Source organism: Apiospora hydei, assembly GCF_038363865.1.
Source record: "Apiospora hydei strain CBS 114990 chromosome Unknown utg000002l_segment0_segment0, whole genome shotgun sequence".
Lineage (NCBI taxonomy): Eukaryota > Fungi > Ascomycota > Sordariomycetes > Amphisphaeriales > Apiosporaceae > Apiospora > Apiospora hydei.
Window position 1 is genome coordinate 3201598 of NW_027117361.1, and position 19283 is coordinate 3220880.

Consider the following 19283-nt stretch of genomic DNA (forward strand, 5'->3'; position numbering starts at 1 on the left):
CCGCACAGCTACAGCAGGTAAGTAGCGGTGCGTCGTTTCGATTCCCAGCCAAGCACTCGCGTCACGGGGCTAGTACGGGGGGCCAGAGAGAGGAGTTGCCGATTCTGGGCCATGGCAGAAGCTCTGGACTTTCCTGGTTCCCTAATCCTTCTTTTTGTCCTTCACGATATCCCATAGACGCTGTGTGTTTTTAGACCAAAAGTTGCTTGCTTTGCTTGCTTGAAAACCGCCGCTGGTTGTTGCTTCACAGGTTGCACCCTTACCCGCCGGCCTCAGTCCTCGTTATCTTCCCGCTTTCGCTTATCCGTACCACAAGCACTACATCATGGCTGCCGGCGATGACGAAACCATGCCCGATGCTCCTGCAGCCAAACCCCGCCGTCGCTTCGCACCACAACTGGTCGAGGAGTCGGTAAAGTCGTCGTCGTCTCCGACCCAGGATTCGTTTCCGGCCAACGACAAGGCCCAAGATCATTCTTCGTCCCAAGCACCGCAAGCGGAGAAAGAAGCGCCCAGAACCACCAAAGATGCCTCCGTTCAGGTGGACGACATCCCCATGGCCGACGCCCCGCCGGCGCAGTCCAGGCGGCGCTTCGCTCCCGTGCCCATCGAGACGACGTTTGATTCGTATCGTGTGAACAAGAACCCGCATGGTCCTACGGCAGAATTGACCCCAGACCCGTCGCCTACCTCGTCGTATGCGCCGCATGTGGAATTCGTCGAAACGATAGAGCCGCAAGAAAAGAAGCCCAAGAGGAGGTTTACCCCTCAATTGATTGAGACATCCAGACGGGAAAGGCGTGCTGGCCAGCAGGGTCCCGCCACCAAACACACCGACAAGACCGATATTACGCCCGGCACAAACCACATTTACGCCCCGAAACCGCAGAAGAACAGGCCCCCTCCCGCCAACGCCCGGAATGAGGACTCAACAACTCTGACAGAAGATGAGGAGGAGGGGGAGGCCCACCGGTACCTGACTCCCAGAAGGCAAGGCTCCATGAAGCCCCATCCCAATACAAGGCGGAGCACTCCCAAGACTTCTTTCCACTTGGAGCTGGACACCATTGCGTCATCAGAGTCGGACAACTCATCCGAAGGGAGCAATGACGATACTCGCGACGTTGATGACCTGACCCTCGGGGCACCCGTCCACGAAGTGAAAGTTGATCAGTGGGAGCAGAGGGACACCAACGAGAAGAACCGCAGGGAGTCACTGGATGAGGACGTCTCGGGTTACTTGCTTGCTGTAGCTGCGAGTGAAGCGCACAGACAGCGCGAACTCGAATCCGCCTTATCCGCCTTCCCGAATGGTGTCCCAGCACTCGGTGTAGAGCACTTTTACGTGAGAGACAACTCGGAGGAATTTCACTATTCCGATTCGGAAGAGGAGCCATTGAGGCATGGCACATCCAAACTCATTCGACGGAAGTCGACTGACCTGCCATGGGCCGTGAAGGAGATGAGACAATATGCCGAAAAGCATCCTCATTTCCGATTCGGCAGCGACATGAGCGTAGATACGCTTTCGGACGATATGGATCTTCCGCCTGAAGACCCTCTGTGGACGACCGGTGGCCCGACGCCAGAATCGCTCGACCAGCACCCCCCAGATTCAGACAGCCCCGCGACCTCTCATGTCGTCGGCAAACCGCTGCCCCCTACTGCAGGGCCTTCTGCACAGCCCGAGGTACCAGGCTTCCGCAAGGGGCCTTTTGGGAACCCCTTTGCTGCTTTTGGCAACGATGATAACGAGAAGGATGACAGCCATTTCCGGGAGATGCGGAATGCTGCTGCACCGCCCATGCTAGGGTCTCATCTCAAATTCCGCATGTGCCCAAGTCCCAAGGCCACGCGGTTGGAGCCTGATCACCCTTGGCCGATGCAAGGGGACTCCCGCCCCGAAGAAAAGATTCGAGATACCTCGGGGAGACCGGTCTGTGGCGTGGTTATTGCGTGGCCCAGGTCAACGAAGCAACCAGCGCCCTTCAACAAGGCCCAGATCTTCTCGCTACCCCTAGCGAGCCGGCGACGCTACATGATCCGTTCGCGGCCGCTTTCACCGAATCGTTGTCACTGGGCGGTAGCAACGCCCCTGCCTCGCCCACCAAGAGGTCGTCGAAGCACGGTGGCTTGCACATGGTCGCGGGGCTCGACGAGCGCATGCAAAGGAGATGGCCCGCAAGGAGCGGGAAGACCGGATAGCGGCCGAGTTCGACGATGCGTTCGTGACGCAGGTGTATAACTACCTTAGCCTGGGGTACCCTGCGGCAGCGCGGGCGTATGACGAGGAGCTTGGCAAGATTACCGGCCTCGAGATCAGCGAGCTGCGTCGCGACGACGGCAAGAAGATCGAGAAGGGCTTCATGCTCGAGATGCAGCTCAATGTCAAGAGCGGCTTCGGCTCCCAGTCCAGCGCCGACACGAGCGGGGACGATGAGATGGTCTCGCCCGAGGAAGACGAGCGGAGGTGCGCAGACATGCCGCCCCGCTGGACCGCCCTCCGGTTGTACATCCGCGAGTGGGCGCGGCAACACCCGGATCTGGAGAACAACGGCGGCACCCTCGCGTGGGGGATGCGAGCCCGTCGGGGAAGCTGGGCCGTATAGATCGGACCTGGAAGAATTATTAGAGGTGGTGCATCCCTCATAGAAGGTGGCATAACCTGAACCTTGCAGATGAGCGTAGCAAGAGAGGGCTTATGGGGATTTTTGGCTTACAGGCTATAAAGAAGGGGGCAGCGGCCGGCGGTCATATCATATACAGTTAGCGACTTTTATTGTTTTCCTTTTTGGCTTACGGCACCTGGCGGTGGTAGAGAGGCAAATCATGAGGGAACCGTCGGTTGTGATGGCGGACCTCATTTCTGTTGTTATCGGGGAAAAAAGCAAAGTCTTTTGCACGGCGTTACTAGTGTGTTCTAGCTTTGGTGGTATATCGTCGTTGTTAGCTGCTAGGGCGTGGGCTGAGTTGAGAGCAGGTTGTGTGTGTATGGATGGCACATGGGGATAAGGGGCTACATACGCACCCTCCCCTTTTACTTGATCTGAACGGGCGTTCTGGGATTTTCTGTCGGATGTATCCTCGAGTCGGGTCGGGTTCGATGGGACTGGCTGCTTCTACCGGGTTGCTTTTATATATATGTAACACAATGGCTGTTACCTGGCATCATCATATCATACACTGCATTACGCAAACCTAGCTTAATATCAAATTTGAGCAAATTAACTAAACGTCTGCTTCTCTGCTGCTGCCTATATACCTACCTACTCGCTCCACCCGGTCCAGCTAGTCACCTTCTTCGTTCACTTGTAGTACTTACGGGGCCATATGTTCATGGCCGTCTTCAGCCCGTCGTCGACCGGGAGGCCCGCATGCAGCGTGCGCCGGTCCCCCGTCCCATTCGCGTGCAGATTGACCCAGAACAGAGCGTTGCCCGCCACCGGGCGGAACGCCACCCCTCCGTCCTCATGAACCCGCCAGATCGCCTTCTCATCCTCGCCCTCTGAGGCTGGAGAAGAACGAACAGTAGGAGGCTCGATGTGCGGGAACCACGTCTCCCCGCCCTCGCACTCGTCCTCGAGGATCGCGAAGAAGCTCGCGACGCGGTTCCAGCCGCGGCCGCGCCACGCGTCCATCTCGCCCCGCGCGGGGGCTGGGGGCGGTCGTACCAGTCGTGGTGCACGTTGAAGCGCTGCCCCTCGCCCTCGTAGCGCACGAGCTGGGGCGGGCCGATGTCGTCGCGGGCGGCGTTGAACAGGGCCGGGCCCAGCAGGGACTGGGCCCGGGCCAGGACGCAGCGGACGGCGGGGTCGTCGCGCGGGAGGCCCGCGGACTGCGAGGTGCGGTCGGGCGTGCCCATGCGGCGGCCGTGCTTGTAGACGTGGCTGGGCGCGAAGGCGGGGGCGCCGACGGCGAGGAGGGCGGCGGTTTCGGCGGGGGCGAGGAAGGTGGGGAGGTAGAGGAGGAGGGGGTCGAGGGAGATGATGGTTGTGGTGTAGGTGTGGTTAGGGTCGCAGACGAAGGGGGCTGTGGTTGGCTTCTCTCCTTGCTTGCTGCTGCTGCTGTTAGGGGAGGAATGATAGAATAGGTTCGCAACAAATGACTTGGGATGATACCACCATATCATCGGGTTGGTGGTGGTATAAGTTGTGATGAGGTGATCCAGAGTCCATGGCGCCGAGAGGGCCAAGATTGCCAATGCGGCTGCCCAGACGGAGAGCCGCGGACGATATATTGCTTCGGCCATTGCCTTGTCTTTAAACACGGAGCCGAATGATATTCGGCCGTATGGTAGGATCAAGCAGCTCCAATTTGTCCCGAAAAGCCTTGACGACGAGTGATATCACAACGAACGATGAAGCAATTGAGATATCTGAAGTATCCATGTTGGAGTCAAGCTGTCTGCACTTTCTACCTGTCGATGCCGGCTTCCATCATTGTGTAGTCGCATCCAGGTTTCTTCATGGAATCGGAGAAGAACCTGCCGGTTGCCTTTGTTGGTAAAGGAGGTTGCCATATCTAGAAATGCCGAATGGCAAACCAACGTCGCATCAAATCATTCGCTCGTGTTACACTCGAGGTGCTCGGCCACACATAGCTATGTCACTAAACCACACTGATAAATGCCGGGGTGCTCCAGATATAGGGGAAAATGCAAAATCTCGGCTCGAATTTCTCTGGTATCTATGACTCCATCATTATCTTGACATCACCCACCGTCGCTCTCGCCATCTTCTTCAGCAGCGTCCGCTCGTCTGCTTCGCGGTACCGTTCCCACCCGTCCAAGCCTTCTTTGGCTTGTATGCTCAAAGTCTCGTAGCCCTGCTTAATGACTTCGGTAACTTGAATGCTGGTGAGGTTTTTCTTGGAACCACCTGCGTCTAGCAGCGACTTGTAGTGTGTGGTCACACTGATTAGAGTATCAATGGAGTTCGAAGGTCGGTTCGCAAGATTGTAGGTATCCCGGAACTTGGTCAAGAGATCACCACTCTCTACCGTCTTGTAGAAGAGGTCGTCGTAAGAAGCTGGAGTGGGTAGGAAAGCCTCGCCTGCTGACAGGGATAGTGCCAGTAGATTCACGACCAGATCCAGGAGTGTCTCGATATGAGGAAGGTCCTTCAGGTCCGGCGCATAAGTCGTCAGGAAACGGATAAGCGCCAGTAGAGAGCGGAAGAGCTCCGACCAGTGGTACTGTAAGCGCGTCCGTGACCGTGAGAGGTAGGAAATGATGCGAAGCATGATACCTGTGCACAGATTATACAGACTGACGTCTAGTCGGCGTCGCAGGTTGTGATTGATACCATCAATCATGGTATCCAGTACACTAGTTGCAAGAATGCGGTCTCCCCTGATCAATGGCAGATACGGTTGCCTTTGCCGACATAGACGAACTGCCACCTTGCTTTCTTCACTGCAAAGTCGCTTACACAGTACCTGATCCTCGATAATCAACCGCAAAACCATGAGACTTAGATGCGCGTAGTTTGTGGCCCGGGTAGAGAGGAATGCGTGCTGAAGAAGGTAGGATGTGAGTGATAAGAAGCTTGAGAAGGGCTGTTCATCGCCCTTTTCAGCCGGCAGCGTGACTAGGTTGAAGCAGAATAGCTTGTTGGCGTGACTGAAGTCATACGTGCCCAGAAGCAATGCTGCGTCTTCACCAGGACTGAAGGAGGGATCGATTAGCCGTGGTTTGGGTCTGCATGGGGGCAAAGGTCACACTTACAGCTTGGCGAACATTTGTTTAGCAACTTCGGGATCGTAAATGGGCTTTTTTGGGGCGGCTTTGGCGCCTGGTGCGATAGAGCTCAAACCAAACATTGTGAGAGCAGTCGAAATTGACCAGCCTTCTGGGAGGTCCTCGAGAATCTCGACATATTGCCCCCGCAAATTCTTGGATGTTTGGCCGACGCATCGAATGACCTTCTGAATAGCTGCCTCATTGACGAAATCGTTCAGCCGTAGCTGGTAGGGGTTCTGGAACTCAAACTTGTTGTAGTTGGCCAGGAGACCCAGTAGCATGAAAGGCTGTAGCACGCGGCTGGGCGTGTCCGATTCTTGGATAAACTTCATCATTGCAGGGAACAGGTCTCTGTGGATAAAGTATGTCAAAAGGCTTGTTTGGTATGCCCCTGACGTGATGGACAATACCACCTCGACGGCCCCTTGGCGCACCTCGACTAACATGCAGCACATTCTTATCAGCATTTAGGGCTGCAATAGCTTGCTCACGGATAAACTTACGCGAATTTCCATTGCGCATTATGCTATCCAGAGCTCCAACAAATTCCATGAACGCGGTGTCGACATGATCCAAGCCCGCCAGGATGGCAATAATATCCGAGGATGGATTCGTATACTTCTTAGGTAGGACGGCCGAGAAGAAAGTCGTCAATGTCTTGCGCATACAGTCAGTACATTCGTATGTTCGCGTGCGCGCAAAGCCATGGAAGACGCACCTCGAGCGCATGTGAAGTGGCGGGTCCGCCCTGCTTGAGGCACGCGACAGACCGGGAGAACAGCCGTCTCGTCTGTCCTTGTAGGCTGATAAGGTCATCGGGGCTCAATCCTCCCAGTATGCGTTGCAAGGAGGCTCGGTCGGGTTTCAGGAGGAAGAACTCGCGCCAGAAGCCCTCGGTCTTCTCGCCATCGCCATCAATCTCGTCCTCTTCCTGGGGGTTCGGCGCATCGTCAGCGATTCGGACGCTTCTCGTTTAGAAGGCGGCATGCGCCATGGGCCTTGCAACGTACCTTGTCAATGCGTATGTCAGCTTTAGCAGGCCTTTGGATTTGGATTCATGGATAGGGGGCATCTAGAATATCCTAACCTTGAACAGAGCTTCGTATAGCTGTACAATCTTGGGTTGGAACACATCAGGTCGGGCCTGCTGTGTCAGGGGAGATGCCTCCATATCGTAGTCGCGTAATGGCGGGTCGACACATGGATGGACTCGCGAGCGACGGGACTTGGGGAAGGAAGTAGAAAAGACCAGCGATGCAAATTAAATCCAGCTTTCCCCCTAGTCGAGTCAATACCGGCAACAATATGCGCACAAGGGACGAAGGCTGCTTTTCTGTCTCTGCAGCTTTTGGTTTTGTTTGTTCCAGGTCCCTGAGCGCCAACCTGTCCTCAGCGCAATAGACAAGTAGCTGATACCGGATCGACATGCAATTATTATTTTTAGCTGTTCCCAATTGCGTCGCATGCCCCGTCCAGGTCCAGGCGCAGGCGCAGGGTCGTGAGCGAGCTGTCCTTACCGCGGGGCAGGGAACGTTAATCCCGCTGGGCAATAACGGGGGCTCAGCTGTGATTGGCTGGCCGCTGGGACTAGATGGAGCCAGGTCAGCAGCTGCCGGACTATCTATGACCCGCTCGAGCCTTATCGATACGCAACATGGCTTTTCCCGATGACATTCACGAGCTTCCCATTGGTCCGGATGGTATCGGAGTTATCGGTCGTGGCTCGATTCCTATGTCATCGGCAACTTTAGGAACCCTTGACTTTGTTACCAAGCAAACATGAGAGGCAGCGGCTACAAACACCAAACCAACTAACAAGCCGTAATCGAACCATTGCAGCACATCTGCCCCAACACCTCGATTCCCAACAAGAGTCTGGTTCCCTCTGGTGTCTTTCATTTGTCGCTACCTAATCACCCTTTTCTTGTTCCCTCCTTTGACAATCGCACTGCGCCTCGAGAAAGCAAGAACGCCGCCCTCCATCGGCCAAAGTGGCAAAACCTTCATCACCAACTCCAGTAATAGCAAATTCCAGAGAACGTCGTTCACGATGAATGCACCGCGGATAATCTTGGAGCGGAGGACAGCCTCGCTGTTGTTTGGCCGCCCAGCCACCACTCCGTCATCTTTCCGACCGTGTCAGCACATGCTGCGACAATTTGCGCAAACGAGTCACCGAAGCGCATCCGAGAAATTAGAGACGACAACGCCTCGATCCTACCAGCCATATCCGCTGTCGCGACCACCGCCACAGCCGCGCAGCAATGACATCCCCGATACCTCGATAGCCGGCCCTGTGCCCCAGGCCCCTGAGACGAGGACCCCTCAGCCGTCGGCTTCGGCGTCGTCGCCGTCCACAGCCAGTTCCGACCTCGCCGTGAATGAGAAGGAAGCCCAGAAGACCAAGCGGGTGGCCCCGCCAGAGCGCAAGCGCAAGCTCCGACCGCGCAAGGCCGCAATGAAGCTCACACCCACTGCTGTGGCACAGCTGCGCAACCTCGTCGAGGGCCCTGAGCCCAAGCTGATTCGAGTCGGCGTGCGCAATAGGGGGTGCAGCGGACTCGCATATCATCTCGAGTATGTCGATAAGCCAGCCGCCTTTGACGAAGCCGTTGAGCAGGATGGTGTCAAGGTGCTCATCGACAGCAAGGCCCTGTTCAGCATCATCGGAAGTGAAATGGACTGGGTGGAGGACAAGTTGAATGAGCGGTTCGTTTTCAGGAACCCCAACATAAGTAAGTTGTTCACCGTTCTTCCAACATCATTGGTCCATTTATCTAACCATTTCACAGAGGAAGAATGTGGTTGTGGCGAGTCGTTCATGGTGTAAGATGGGAATGGAAGTGTGCGTCGAGGCACTAAGGATACCACAGCACATTGCATAAGGCGGCGTTTTGGGCATTAGATTTTAGAGTGCGCGCGAGAATGCTAGAGGGCATTTCCATGTTCAGCATGCGAGCATTGTAATACTGTACAACGCTTATGTTTGGCAATCGAGGGCTGAACACTTTGGTGTATCCAGTAGGATACATACACTGCCGCAACATTTTCTATCGTTGTATTGGTAATGATTATGATTGTTCAACCTCAGAATGAATTCAGAGACAACAAGGCATCATTTTGGGCCTTGACGTATTGATGCAGATGCTGACCCTCTTCCGACTCCTTGACATGGAACATGGTCGACCCCCACAATGTAATAGTTTCTGGGATCATGCCACGGTGGACTACCATCAATGCCTGATTTCTAGGACAATGAGTTGGACTTTTTCTCGCTTTCAAAATTCCACATACCTAGTCCAGCAAAGTACCTAGAGGGGCTATTCGCTGCTCAGGTCCCCGCCCCAAGGAACGTCGGGTCGCCGAACCAGTGGGTTGTTCAAGCACCCACAAGCATGAGTTATCGTCTGTATTCTCTTATTCAGAACCAGCTTCGCAGTGCGGGTGGTTGCTGGGAAGCGGTGTTGTGATATTTACAGTAAGAGTGAAGGATCATGGCTGTGCAGCGTACAGGATCCCCATTCAAAGATGCACGCTTACTACTGATAGAGTATCCACCAATCACAACACTGGGTCCTATATTCCTTATGTTCTATCTTTATACTCATGTGGCATACAATAGGTTGATGATGTTTACTGTCCAGGTTTGAGGATATGACCTCACCGCTCAAGTTGCGCTTACAGGCTGAGGACTTGTGGGAAGCTGAGGCAACCTGCCATGCGTATAAGAGATCGTGAAAACGTCGCTCAAATGCCTTCTCTCCTTCACTCTCCAGCAACAAGTAGCACCAAAAAACGTTCCCTCTCGACAGTTCACACGACGAAAGCCCAGCTCTTCAACTTTGATTCAACAACTTCAAGCTACCAGCCATCACATACCCAAACCCGCCAAGATGAAGTTCACCATCGCCACCCTATTCCTCGCCGCGGTCGCCTCCGTCTCAGGAGCCGCCATCAACATGGAAGAGCGCAGCAGCAGCAGCCTCGAGGCCCGCGGCAAAGTGTCCCAGAAGGACTACGACCAAGAAACCGGCGTCCTGAAGGACCGGGGCCTGTGCCGGTCCTACAAGGGCCCCATCCCGGGTTACTCTGACTACAAGGCCATATGCGCGCCCAAGTGCGGCGACCAGAAGTCGCTGATGGACAAGGCCAACAAGACGGGCAAGACGCAGAGCGTGGGCTGCGTCATGACCACCCAGAAGCCGCCCTACTTCACCGACCCCAAGGGCAAGTCCTACACCATCGGCGAGTGCATGTGCAACCTGCCCATCGTCAACTGGGCGGGCGACACCTTCGTCGCGGCGCTGCCCGCGCTCGGCCAGGTCACCTGCGCCGTCTGGACCGAGGCCGCCAAGAGCGCCGCGCAGATCCTCACGGGCGTCAACGGGGCCTCGGCCGCCAAGACGGGCGTCCAGACCCTCATCAAGACCGCCAAGATGCTCAAGAAGCAGGGCAAGGGCGCCAACGAGTGGGAGGAGTACGTCCGGAAGCACGTCGAGGCCGGCGACGCGTGCAAGTTCGACGTCAAGAAGATGTTCGAGGACGCGGTCCAGATTGCCGACTCGGCCATCCCCAACGTCCAAGGATAGCCTTGATCGCAGTACTCTGATTGCTGCTCCCGTTGCTTTCCTTGTTGAACAGGTCGGGTCAAATGCACCCGGTTGGATGGCATTTTGCTGACCATGAGGACGGCGGCGGACGGTGACGGTATATACGGTTGGGCGCAATGCATAAAAACACCCGAACAATCTCGCGTTATATAGTAGTTTAACCTTCATGTAAATAAACATAGAGAAAATTCCTTTATTTTCGTATTTAACTTAAGTAATAGTTTAAATATTAATCGATATTAATAAGAAAAAGGATTAAATTATAATAAGAGTAATATAACGTAGTTTATTACCTCGTTAAATATATTACCTCGCTGAACACTTTTTTTATTAACTTACTTAATTAAACTTTAACACGTAATAACTTAATAATTATAATACCGATTAAATTTAAAAAAGATCGTATTATTTTAATAATTTAAGCGATACGAAAAGAACCGAATAAAAGTAATTAAAAAGCTATTACGAAAGCGTACGATATCTCTTTATTTATATTAAGCGACCGAATTAATAGCCGAAACCTACGACGCGAAATCTAATAGCGACAGTATAAATTAAATTTAATAAAAAAAAGGTGCTTCGTAATTATATATTTAACTTAAATACTCGAGGAATGCCTCTTAATTTTAATATTATGGGAAATATAGCTAATCTCCTCACCGCGTCGCGCGAGGGCGACCGCGTCGGCAAGCACTAGGTTAAGCGTTTTATCGACCGTAATCCGGACTTTAAGACTTAAATAAACCGTCGATACGATTACTAGAGGGCCTTTTATAAAAATCCGGGTGTTATTTCCGGCTAGTTTATATTAATCGCGAATATAAAAGCTAAATACGATATTATTAATAAAAATATAACGTGGTTTACTATTACGCGACGTATATTATTTAACGACGTATTTAAATTTAATTTTAATATAATTAAACTTTAACGCGTAATACTTTTATAATTATAATACTTAATTAATTTTAAAAAGATCGGATAGTTTTAATAATTTAAGCGATACGAAACGGACCGAATTAAATAAGTTAAAGAGTAATAATAAAAGCTTATAATATACTCGAATTAATTTTACGTTAACGTGGTTTACTATTACGCGACGTATATTATTTAGCGACGTATTTTTTTTTTTTTTTTAACCTTTTTATATTAATTAATTTAATTATAACGTTTAAAATTAATTAAAATTATTCGTTATTCGATTCTTCGCTTAATTTTATATTTTTTCGTATGTTTACGTATTATAACCTGTCTCGCCGTAAATATTACAGCGCTTTTCACCGGTCGCCCTCCGTTTCGACGAACCCCTATTTTTATTTTTATCGGGCGTTAAACGCTTCCCTTTTGCCTTTTCGTTCTGTAGCTGTTAAGATTCCTTAATAGTAAGGGCTTTTTTAAGCTGGACTCGCGATTTTTTAGTTTTTCGGCGCTTAAAAAGTATTAAATTAGCTTTTTTTAATATATATATTTTATCGCGTATAAAGGTTATTTTATAAGTTATTTTAATTATATTTTTCGCTATTTAGTTTATTGTATTTAAAATCGGCGTCGGAGAGCTTTTTTTAATAGGTAAATACCCTTTTTTAATATAAATAAAGTATTTAGTTATTTATTAAAGGTTAAACGGCGTTTAAAGGTCGTAAGTACTAGCCGTCCCCGGACGGGATGGGTTAAATGTAGGCGTCCGGAGACGTATATTTAACTTATTAATTATTTCGTTGAAATTATAAGGAACTAAATTAAAAGCGTTAAATCCGGATTTAATGTTATTTCCTGTAAAAATAGCGAAATACGCGGCTTTAAAAACGATAAAGAATTTAAGCTTCGTGATATAATTTATTAAAGCTTTAATAAATAGCTCGATTTCTTTTAAATAAGCACGCTTTAAAGCCGAATAAAGTGCTACATCGAGTAGCTAGAGTAGGTAAAATAAATAAAAAGGTATACCGAGTGTAATAATATTATTATTTTAGTAGTATACCTCGAATTTAGCCGAAATATAACTCTCGTAATTATTAATAATTAAGAGGCGGTGAGAACTTTTCGTCTACGTTTTAATGTATTTATCGAAGTGTTTAATTTATTTTAAACCTATCTCGTTATTAGTTTAATTATTAGAAATCGGCTTAATTATTTAGTCGCCCGGTAAATCGGTTTCGCGGGATTAATTCGAGAGGTAATATTAGTTTTAAACGATTAAGAACGGCGGAATATATTAGTTTTACGAATTAATATATTTAATCGCCGTTATTTATTTTTAATTATTAAACTAAACCGATTTCGTTTTTTTACGCCGCTCGGCGCGTATTACGACGAGTATTAACCCGATTATGTTTATTATAAAACCGGTTTCGTCGAAATTTTAAATATTTTTATTAATAATTTTATATTTCGCTTTTATATTCACAATTAATATAAATTAATCGGAAATAATTTTAAAATTTTTATAAAAAGCTTTTTAATAATTATATTAACGATTTATTTTAGTTTTTAAATCCGGGTTACGATCGATAAAGCGTTTAACCTAGTACTTACCGACGCGGTCGCCGCTACGCGACGCGGTAAAGAGATTAGCTATATTTTTTACACTAGCGAAATCGGGAGCCATCCTTTAAATATTTAAATTAATTATATACTTATAAAGTACCTCTTTTTTAATTAAATCTAGTTTATATTGTTTCGGTTAAATTTCGCGTTTTAAAATTCGGTTATAAATTCGATAACGTAAAGTTAATTCGAGTATATTATAAGTTTTTATTATTGCTTTTTAACTTATTTAATTCGGTTCGTTTCGTATCGCTTAAATTATTAAAACTATCCGATCTTTTTAAAATTAATTAAGTATTATAGTTATAGAGGTATTACGCGTTAAAGTTTAATTATATTATAATTAAATTTAAATGCGTTACTAAGTGATATACGTCGCGTAGTAATAAACCACGTTATCGAATTTACGGCCGAATTTTAAAACGCGAAATCCGACCGAAACGACGTAAACTAAATTTAATTAAAAAAGAGGTATTTCGTAAATATATAATTAATTTAAATATCCGAGGGATACCTCTTAATTTCGCTAGTGTAAAAAGTATAGCTAATCTTTTCACCGCGTCGCGCGGCGGCGACCGCGTCGATAAGCACTAGGTTAAACGTTTTATCGATCGTAACCCGGACTTAAAAACTAAAATAAATCGTTAATATAATTATTAAAAAGCTTTTTATAAAAATTTTAAAATTATTTCCGGTTAATTTATATTAATTGTAAATATAAAAGCGAAATATAGAATTATTAATAAAAATATTTAAAATTTCGACGAAACCGGTTTTATAATAAATATAATCGGGTTAATACTCGTCGTAATACGCGCCGAGCGGCGTAAAAAAGCGAAATTAGTTTAGTTTAATAATTAAGAATAAATAACGGCGATTAAATATATTAATTCGTAAAGCTAATATATTCCGCCGTTTTTAATCGTTTAAAGTTAATATTACTTCGCGAACTAGTTCTACGAAACCGATTTACCGGGCGACTAGGTAATTAAGCCGACTTTTAATAATTAAACTAATAACGAAAAAGGTTTAAACTAAATTAAATACTTTAATAAACACATTAAAGCGTAAACGAAAAGTTCCTATCGCCTCTTAATTATCGACAGCTATAAAAACTATATTTCGGCCGAATTCGAGGTATATTACTAAGATAATAATATTATTATACTCGGTATACCTCCTTATTTATTTCACCTATTTTAACTATTTAATATAGTACTTTATTCGGCTTTAAAACGTGCCTATTTAAAGGAAATCGAGCTGTTTATTAAAGCCTCGATAAATTACATTACGAAGCTCGAGTTTTTTATCGCTTTTAAAGCCGCGCATTTCGTTATTTTTACGGAAAATAATATTAAATCCGGATTTAACGTTTTTAATTTAATCCCTTATAATCCCGATAAAGTAATTAATAAATTAAATATACGTCTCTAGACGCCTATATTTAACTTATCCCGTCCGAGGACGGCTAATACTTACGACCTTTAAACGCCGTTTAACCTTTAATAAATAATTAAATATTTTATTTATATTAAAAAAAGGGTATTTATTTATTAAAAAAGCTCTCCGACGCCGATTTTAAATACGGTAAACTAAATAACGAAAAGTATAATTAAAATAGCTTATAAAATAACCTTTTATACGCGATAAAATATATATATTAAAAGAAACTAATTTAACACTTTTTAAGCGCCGGAGAGCTAAAAAATCGCGAGTCCAGCTTAGAAAAGCCCTTACTATTAAGGAATCTCAGCAGCTACAGGACGAGAAAATAAAAGGGAAGCGTTCAGCGCCCGATAAAGATAAAAATAGGGGTTCGTCGAAACGGAGGGCGACCGGTGAAAAGCGCTGTAATATTTACGGCGAGACAGGTTACAATACGTAAATATATAAAAAAATATAAAATCAAGCGAAAAATTAAATAATAAATAGTTTTAATTAATTTTAAACGTTATAATTAAATTAATTTATATAAAAAGGTCGAAAAAAAAAAAATACGTCGCTAAGTAATATACGTCGCGTAGTAATAAACCACGTTATATATTTTTCGTTATTTAGTTTATTATATTTAAAATCGGCGTTAAAAAGCTTTTTTAATAAATAAAAACCCTTTTTAATATAAATAAAGTGCTTAGTCGTTTATTACGAATTAAATAACGTTTAAAAGTTATAAGTACTAACCGTCCCCGAACGCGACGGGTTAAATATAAGCGTCCGGAGACGCATATTTAATTTATTAATTATTTCGTCCGAGTTATAAAATATTAAGCTGGATACGCTAAATTTTAATTTAATATTAATTTCTATAAAAATAGCGAAATATATAGCTTTAAACGCGATAAAAAACTCGAGCTTCGTAATATAATTTATTAAGGTCTTAATAAATAGCTCGATTTTTTCGAATACGCGCGCTTTAAAGGTAAATAAAATACTATATTTAATAGTTAAAGTAAATAAAAAGAGTAAAAAGGTATATTAAGCGTAATAATGCCGTTATTTTTATAGTATACCTCGAATTCGGCCGAAATATAGCTTTCGTGGCCGTTAAGGATTAAAAAGCGATATAAACCCTTCGTTCGCGATTTAATATACTTATCAAAATGTTTAATTTAATTTAAGCTTGTTTTATTATTTATTTAATTATTCGAAGTCGGTTTAATTATTTAATTACTTAATAAATTATATTCGATAGTTTAGTTCGTTAAGTAATATTAACCTTAAATAATTAAGAAAGGCGGAATATATTAACTTTACGAATTAATATATTTAATCGCTATCGATTATTCTCGATTATTAAGCTGAACCGATTTCGCTTTTTTACGCCGATCGGCGCGTATTACGACGAGGGTTAATTCGATTATATTTATTATAAAGCCGGTTTCGTTAAAATTCTATATATTTTTATTTAAAATATCGTATTTAGCTTTAATATTCGCGATTAGTTTAAACTAGCCGAAAATAATATTTATATTTTTATAAAAAGCTTTTTAGTAATCGTATTAACGGTTTATTCGGGGTTTTAAAATCCGGGTTCCGATCGATAAAGCGCTTAATTTAGTGCTTGCCGACGCAGTCGCCGCCGCGCGACGCGGTAAAGAGATTAGCTATATTTTTATAATATTAAAATTAAAAGATATTTTTCGACTATTTAAATCGATTATATAATTACAAAGTATTTTTTTTAATTAAATTTAATTTATATTATAAATTTCGGGTATCGCGTCGTGGAGTTTAGCCGTATATTCGGTCGCGTAAAGTTTCGTATAAAATATCGTACGTAGCGGCAGCGTGCTTTTAACTTAAACGGTTTAAAGGGTTTCGCGTTACTTAAATTATTAAAATAATTCGCTCTTTTTAAAATAAATTAACGTGGTTTATTACCGAGTCGCCTATATTATTAAGTCGCTTACTTTTCTACTCGACTTATTTTATTAAACTTTAATACGTAATAATTTTATAATTATAATACTTAATTTATTTTAAAAAGAGCGAATTATTTTAATAATTTAAATAACGCGAAACCTTTTAAACTATTTAAATTAAAAGCACGCTATCGCTACGTATAACGTTTTATACGAAACTTTACGCGATTAAATATATGGTTAAACTTTATAACGCGATACTCGAAATTTATAATATAAATTAAATTTAATTAAAAAAAAGTGTTTCGTAATTATATAATCGATTTAAATACTCGAGGGATACCTCTTAATTTTAGTGTTATAAAGATATAACTAATCTTTTTACCGCGTCGCGCGGCGGCGACCGCGTCGGTAAGCACTAAGTTAAGCGCTTTATCGATCGGAACCTAAATTTTAAGACTTAAATAAACCGTCGATACGATTATTAAAAAGCTTTTTATAAAGATATAGGTATTATTTCCGGCTAATTTAAACTAATCGCGAATATTAAGGCTAAATACGGTATTTTAAACGAAAATATATAAAATTTCGACGAGACCGGCTTTATAATAAATATAATCGGGTTAATTTTTATCGTAATACGCGCCGATCGGCGTGAGAAGGCGAAATCGGTTTAGTTTAATAATCGGGAATAGTTAACGGCGATTAAATATATTAATTCGTAAAGTTAATACATCCCGCCGTTTTTAATCGTTTAAGGTTAATATTATTTAACGAATTAAGCTATTAAATACGATTTACCGGGTAATTAAATAATTAAACCGATTTCGAATAACTAAATAAATAATAAAATAAGCTTAAATTAAATTAAGCATTTCGATAAATATATTAAATCGCGAACGAAAGGTTTATATTACCTTTTAATCCTTAACGGCTACGAGAGCTATATTTCGGCCGAATTTAAAGTATATTATAAAAATAACGGCATTATTACACTTAGTATATCTCCTTACTTTTTTATTTATTTTAATTATTAAATATAGCACTTTATTCGCTTTTAAAGCGCGCGTATTTAAAGAAAATTAAGCTATTTATTAAGGCTTCGATTAATTATATTACGAAGCTCGAGTTTTTTATCGCCTTTAAAGCCGCGCATTTCGCTATTTTTACGGAAAATAATATTAAATCCGGATTTAATACTTCTAGTTTAGTCCTTTATAATCTCGATAAAGTGATTAATAAATTAAATATACGTCTTCGAACGCTTATACTTAACCTATCTCGTCCGGGAACGGCTAATACTTATAATCTTTAAACGTTATTTAACCTTTAATAAATAATTAAGCACTTTATTTATATTAAAAAAAGGGTGTTTATTTATTAAAAAAGCTTTCTAACGTCGATTTTAAATGCGATAGACTAAATAGCGAAGGGTATAATTAAAATAGCTTATAAAATAACCTTTATACGCGATAAAATATATATACTAAAGGAGGTTAATTTAATATTTTTTAAGCGCCGGAAAATTAAAAAATCGCGAGTTTAGCTTAAAAAAGCTTTTACTATTAAAGAATCTTAATAGCTATAAAACGAGAAGGTAAAAGGGAAGCGTTTAGCGCCTAATAAAAGTGAAAATAAGGGTTCGTTAAAACGGAGGGCGACCGGTGAAAGGCGCTATAATATTTACGGCGAGATAAGTTATAATACGTAAATATATAAAAAGGATATAAAATTAAGTAAAAAATCGGATAATAAGTAGTTTTAATTAATTTTAAGCGTTATAATTAAATTAATTTATATAAAAAAGTCGAAAAATAAAAAAAGTGCGTCGTTAAATAATATACGTCGAGTAGTAATAAACCACGTTATATATAATCGTATATAAAATAACCCTTATAAAAGATCGGATGCGTACTTTAAAAAGGCTAATTTAACCTTTTTAAAGCGTCGAAAAACTAAAAAGTCGCGAGTTTAGCTTAAAGGAGCCCTTACTATTTAAAAATTTCAAGCGCTGCAGGACAAAAAAGCAAAAGGGAAGCGTTTAGCGACCGGCGAAGGCGAAAATAGGGGTTCGTCGAAGCGGCGCGCGACGGGCGGCAGGCGCTATAACATTTGCGGCGAAACAAGTTATAATGCGCGAATATATAAAAAGGATATAAAATTAAATAGCGATTTCGATAGCGAATAGTTTTAATTAATTTAATATATTATAATTAAATTAACTTATATAAAAATGTTAAGAAATAATAAAAATAAGCGACTTAATAATATAAGCGACTCGGTAATAAACCACGTTAAGTATTATAATTATAAAATTATTACTTATTAAAGTTTAATAAAATAAATCGAGTAAAAAAGTGGGCGACTTAGTAATATAAGCGACTCGGTAGTAAACCACGTTATACTTAAACTAATATCTTTAAATATCTTTTTCTCTCTTAACCGTTATACCCTCTAAGAATATTATTATTTATTAAGCCGATATATATACCTTCGTTAGCATGCGTGTAATATAAATGCATCCCTTATCTTAACTAAGTATAAAAGACCTAAGGATAATTAGCAGCGCATGTTAACCTTGCATGTATATATTCGTAACAATCATACTGGACGCTCTACTGGCTAATAGTGTACAAAGATCAACTTTGCTTGCTGGCTGGCCCACGAGAGGACAAGTCTTCACATAATGGGGTAAGGCCCTGGCGCTCGAGCTGCCCTTTCAGCAAGTTGGGACTCTCGCAACTTTACCAGCTCTCGTATTTCGCCCGACATCAACAGTGTGCTCTTTGTACTTAACATTGAACGTCAGGACCTACACTTGAGGACCTTCCAGAAAGTGGGCGTTACAAACTCAGTAGTGGATTCGAGTGCGAGCCATAGCTGGTGTAGTTGGAAACAGCTACTATAATAATATTGCATAGAGTACATCGAAGAATTCAGCCTCGAAAACGGACCACTCTATACATTGTGTTTAACACGTGCTATATATGTGTAAACACCTTTTTTGGTTCTTTTGCTTTTCGA

At 43.5% G+C, this 19283-nt stretch overlaps 5 protein-coding genes across 5 annotated transcripts; 3 read left to right on the forward strand and 2 right to left on the reverse strand.

The window, feature by feature from the left end:
- Nucleotides 1-325: 325 nt before the first annotated feature.
- On the forward strand, nt 326-2609 carry PG997_001019 (uncharacterized protein; the record flags this gene model as incomplete). Its single annotated transcript, XM_066805334.1, has 3 exons — nt 326-1936; nt 2026-2142; nt 2172-2609. 3 exons carry the CDS (start codon nt 326-328, stop codon nt 2607-2609), a joined length of 2166 nt encoding a protein of 721 aa, XP_066675107.1.
- A 696-nt stretch (nt 2610-3305) lies between these two features.
- PG997_001020 (uncharacterized protein) lies at nt 3306-4249 on the reverse strand (the record flags this gene model as incomplete). Its single annotated transcript, XM_066805335.1, has 2 exons — nt 3306-3638; nt 3686-4249. The coding sequence occupies 2 exons, from the start codon at nt 4247-4249 to the stop codon at nt 3306-3308; spliced, it is 897 nt and encodes a 298-aa protein (XP_066675108.1).
- A 437-nt stretch (nt 4250-4686) lies between these two features.
- On the reverse strand, nt 4687-6911 carry PG997_001021 (uncharacterized protein; the record flags this gene model as incomplete). The annotated part of the gene is made up of 5 exons (XM_066805336.1): nt 4687-5665; nt 5726-6179; nt 6244-6397; nt 6459-6671; nt 6828-6911. 5 exons carry the CDS (start codon nt 6909-6911, stop codon nt 4687-4689), a joined length of 1884 nt encoding a protein of 627 aa, XP_066675109.1.
- Nucleotides 6912-7790: 879 nt separating this feature from the next.
- Nucleotides 7791-8570, forward strand: PG997_001022 (uncharacterized protein; the record flags this gene model as incomplete). The annotated part of the gene is made up of 2 exons (XM_066805337.1): nt 7791-8475; nt 8533-8570. The coding sequence occupies 2 exons, from the start codon at nt 7791-7793 to the stop codon at nt 8568-8570; spliced, it is 723 nt and encodes a 240-aa protein (XP_066675110.1).
- A 1063-nt stretch (nt 8571-9633) lies between these two features.
- PG997_001023 (Chitotriosidase-1) lies at nt 9634-10329 on the forward strand (the record flags this gene model as incomplete). Its single annotated transcript, XM_066805338.1, has 1 exon — nt 9634-10329. The coding sequence occupies one exon, from the start codon at nt 9634-9636 to the stop codon at nt 10327-10329; it is 696 nt and encodes a 231-aa protein (XP_066675111.1).
- Between the last annotated feature and the right edge of the window lie 8954 nt (nt 10330-19283).